Raw genomic sequence first — 4,612 nt, 5'->3', positions numbered from 1 at the left:
CTGACTAAACAGGTCGTTACATCATAAGTGTTAAGTGTAATTCCATAAGAGGGAAGTGAACAATTATCGATAACTATTTCAATTACGAGTATTCATCTTAACATGTGCACCATACAATAATAGATAAGGACTTTATTGAATCAAGCTTCAATCACCGTGATAGAATTAGGTAGAATATATTCATTACCGATAGATTACAAATTTACTATTTTATCTTCTTTGTCTATGTAACATTTTTAAGTATTGAGTAAAGAATTGTATTCTTCAAAATCCGTTTAGGATGGAATCTTCCCGAACATGTATGGTGATTTATTATTTTATCGCTCTATTAGCTTGACATTATGAGTGATCTTATGTAACTATGTACGTACATATTTGTATTAATATATATTAAATATAGAAGACTTGGACTTGGACCTTGGGCTTGGGCTTGGACCGAAACTTAAAATAAATATTTCATCTATAGATAAGAATTTTATTAAAGACAAGAGTAACATATATAGGAATAATGGTCATATCAAACATATATATTTGTAATGCGATACAAACTGTAAAAAATAGGTCCAAAATAAAAGAGACCAAAACAGAAGATGGCAATAATGAAAGTCTATGTACACTCAATAATAATATTGTGATGATCGCTTTTGAGAAATCTCTTCACAATATAAAGGCACGGTTGCAGAACAGTATTCGTCCATGCTTCGTCAGTATCTTCTTCGTTATCTTCTTTGAAAACGTCCGTAGCAATTATATGATGCACTGACCATATTTTCTCGCTTATTAATCGTTGAATCTTATCAAGTTGGTTACAAATTAACGTACGAGTATTACGCTTGATACTTGAAATTGAAGCTTGAAGAATCATCTTCTTTGATTCATCATCTCCGTCTATATTTGTTTCTTCCCTTAAATATCTGTCCATTTCAGGGACACCAATGGACCGTCGGATTCCTTTGGTGTAATCTGCATCTGGAATGAAAATCTGCCGCACATCATCCACTAGCCCTGCATGCGACACAAATTTAAAGAAGAGTTTTATTTAGTAGAACATATATTTGATAACCAAAAGTAGAAAATTATATAAGAGAAGTTTTTAGCTAGCTGCATGATAGTATATCTTTATTTATACATAAAATAATTACAAAAACTACCTGCTTTGACCATTTGATCAACCCTCATGTCAACTCTACGGTTCAAGACTGATTGCTCAACATCAATCCAAATAAAGCAACTATCATACTTATATTTGAACATGAACACAGGATCTTCCACAAGTTTTTCAATATACGAATTTGACCCTCCAACAATAATTGGAACACGTTGAGTCTTCTGTATTTTTTCTATATAGACGACAGCTTGCAAACAAAAATCTTCAGCTGTGAAGTCTGAATCTGGTTCAATTTCACCTAAGAAAATGTAATCAAATTAACTTTCTCAGAATTGAAAGAAATAATTTTTTAATAGTAAAGTATATTTTTCACTAGAATCTATAATTACTACTATAAAATTATCTAGGTAGTCATTTGATATAAGTATTCTTGAGAATAAACATATATACCTAACAAATAGTGTCGTACACCTTGTTTCTCAGCGTGTGTGATCTTGTTTGTAACAATTTCAAGTCCCTTGTAAACTTGCATTTTATCCGAGTTGATTATTTCTCCTCGAAAATGGGTGGCAACGTCAACAGAGAGACGGGATTTTCCCGTTCCTGTGGCCCCCATTATGAAGATCACTTTTTTCTTGTTGAACTCTTCATTGTTGATGAAAGTATTCATTTTTCTACCAAAAAAAAAATATTAATTAGTTTAGAATAGTGAATTCATAAAGTCAGACATTAAAATCTTGTAAATATAAAACTAGTAAGTAGAAACCTTGCTTGACTTGGAATATACTATCTAAAAATATAAAATTTTCTTGATGGTGGATGTGAAAAAAAATTTACATTCAGCTTTTATAGTAAAAAAATTTTGTGGACTTATTAATTGACATACCAATTTCATAATTACTGATATATTTTAGGATAAGAATGACTTTTAAAAGTTTATAGATATGTCAACTTGAATTTTGGTAATTATTATTAAATATATTTTAGGATAAAGTTATTAGTGTACGTTGTTAGGAGATCACATAGAGCTGGACTTTTATAGTAAAAATGTTATTTTTTATAGACTTCTTAATTAGTAAACCAAATTAAATATATATAAATTCATATCTTTAAGAATAAGAATAGTTCATTAAAAAATTTAGAGTATTTCACCTTAAATTTTGGCGATTAAGCTTAAATTATTTTAGGATGACGTTTCTAGATGTATATTGTTATGAGATCACAAGTAGTTACAAAAGGATTGTACAAAGAACTCAATAAAATTTCTGACGGAATATATTTAAGTGATAATGCGTCAAATCTTACACTATTCAACAACACATCATAAGTGTTAAGTCTAATTCCATAAGAGGGAAGTGAACAATTATCGATAACTATTTCAATTACGAGTATTCATCTTAACATGTGCACCATACAATAATAGATAAGGACTTTATTGAATCAAGCTTCAATCACCGTGATAGAATTAGGTAGAATATATTCATTACCGATAGATTACAAATTTACTATTTTATCTTCTTTGTCTATGTAACATTTTTAAGTATTGAGTAAAGAATTCTATTCTTCAAAATCCTTTTAGGATGGAATCTTCCCGAACATGTATGGTGATTTATTATTTTATCACTCTATTAGCTTGACATTATGAGTGATCTCATGTAACTATGTACGTACGTATTTGTATTAATATATATTAAATATAGAAGACTTGGACTTGGACCTTGGGCTTGGGCTTGGATCGAAACTTAAAATAAATATTTCATCTATACATAAGAATTTTATTAAAGACAAGAGTAACATATATAGAAATAATGGTCATATCAAACATATATATTTGTAATGCGATACAAACCGTAAAAAATAGGTCCAAAATAAAAGAGACCAAAACAGAAGATGGCGATAATGAAAGTTTATGTACACTCAATAATAATATTGTGATGATCGCTTTTGAGAAATCTCTTCACAATATCAAGGCATGGTTGCAAAACAGTATTCGTCCATGCTTCGTCAGTATCTTCTTCTTTATCTTCTTTGAAAACGTCCGTAGCAATTATATGATGCACTGACCACATTTTCTCGCTTATTAATCGTTGAATCTTGTCAAGTTGGTTACAAATTAACATACGAGTATTACGCTTGATACTTGAAATTGAAGCTTGAAGAATCATCTTCTTTGATTCATCATCTCCGTCTATATTTGTTTCTTCCCTTAAATATCTGTCCATTTCAGGGACACCGATGGACCGTCGGATTCCTTTGGTGTAATCTGCATCTGGAATGAAAATCTGTCGCACCTCATCCACTAGCCCTGCATGCGACACAAATTTAAAGAAGAGTTTTATTTAGTAGAACATATATTTGATAACCAAAAGTAGAAAATTATATAAGAAAAGTTTTTAGCTAGCTGCATGATAGTATATCTTTATTGATACATAAAATAATTACAAAAACTACCTGCTTTGACCATTTGATCAACCCTCATGTCAACTCTACGGTTCAAGACTGATTGCTCAACATCAATCCAAATAACGCAACTATCATACTTATATTTGAACATGAACACAGGATCTTCCACAAGTTTTTCAATATACGAATTTGACCCTCCAACAATAATTGGAACACGTTGAGTCTTCTGTATTTTTTCTATATAGACGACAGCTTGCAAACAAAAATCTTCAGCTGTGAAGTCTGAATCTGGTTCAATTTCACCTAAGAAAATGTAATCAAATTAACTTTCTCAAAATTGAAAGAAATAATTTTTTAATAGTAAAGTATATTTTTCACTAGAATCTATAATTACTACTATAAAATTATCTAGGTAGTCATTTGATATAAGTATTATTGAGAATAAACATATATACCTAACAAATAGTGTCGTACACCTTGTTTCTCAGTGTGTGTGATCTTGTTTGTAACAATTTCAAGTCCCTTGTAAACTTGCATTTTATCCGAGTTGATTATTTCTCCTCGAAAATGGGTGGCAACGTCAACAGAGAGACGGGATTTTCCCGTTCCTGTTGCCCCCATTATGAAGATCACTTTTTTCTTGTTGAACTCTTCATTGTTGATGAAAGTATTCATTTTTTCTACCAAAAAAATTAAATATTAATTAGTTTAGAATAGTGAATTCATAAAGTCAGACATTAAAATCTTGTAAATATAAAACTAGTAAGTAGAAACCTTGCTTGACTTGGAATATACTATCTAAAAATATAAAATTTTCTTGATGGTGGATGTGAAAAAAATTTACATTCAGCTTTTATAGTAAAAAAATTTTGTGGACTTATTAATTGACATACCAATTTCATAATTAATGATATATCTTTGGATAAGAATGACTTTTAAAAGTTTATAGATATGTCAACTTGAATTTGGTAATTATTATTAAATATATTTTTGGATAAAGTTATTAGTGTACGTTGTTAGGAGATCACATAGAGCTGGACTTTTATAGTAAAATGTTATTTTTTATAGACTTCTTAATTAGTAAACCAAATTAAATATATA

General features: G+C 29.6%; 2 protein-coding genes across 2 annotated transcripts; both read right to left on the bottom strand.

Annotated features, from left to right (window-relative positions):
• Positions 1-607: 607 nt before the first annotated feature.
• LOC107003648 (adenylate isopentenyltransferase 5, chloroplastic-like) lies at positions 608-1,724 on the bottom strand. The gene is made up of 3 exons (XM_015201967.2): positions 1,559-1,724; positions 1,152-1,406; positions 608-1,005 (listed from the first exon to the last, which is right to left on the bottom strand). The coding sequence occupies exons 1-3, from the start codon at positions 1,722-1,724 to the stop codon at positions 608-610; spliced, it is 819 nt and encodes a 272-aa protein (XP_015057453.2).
• Positions 1,725-3,015: 1,291 nt separating this feature from the next.
• On the bottom strand, positions 3,016-4,132 carry LOC107003647 (adenylate isopentenyltransferase 5, chloroplastic-like). Its single transcript, XM_015201966.2, has 3 exons — positions 3,967-4,132; positions 3,560-3,814; positions 3,016-3,413 (listed from the first exon to the last, which is right to left on the bottom strand). The coding sequence occupies exons 1-3, from the start codon at positions 4,130-4,132 to the stop codon at positions 3,016-3,018; spliced, it is 819 nt and encodes a 272-aa protein (XP_015057452.2).
• Positions 4,133-4,612: the final 480 nt, after the last annotated feature.

This window comes from Solanum pennellii, chromosome 11 (genome assembly GCF_001406875.1).
Source record: "Solanum pennellii chromosome 11, SPENNV200".
Classification (NCBI taxonomy): Eukaryota; Viridiplantae; Streptophyta; class Magnoliopsida; order Solanales; family Solanaceae; genus Solanum; species Solanum pennellii.
The sequence above is the reverse complement of the archived record's forward strand: the minus strand, read 5'-3'. Positions and strand labels throughout refer to the sequence as shown.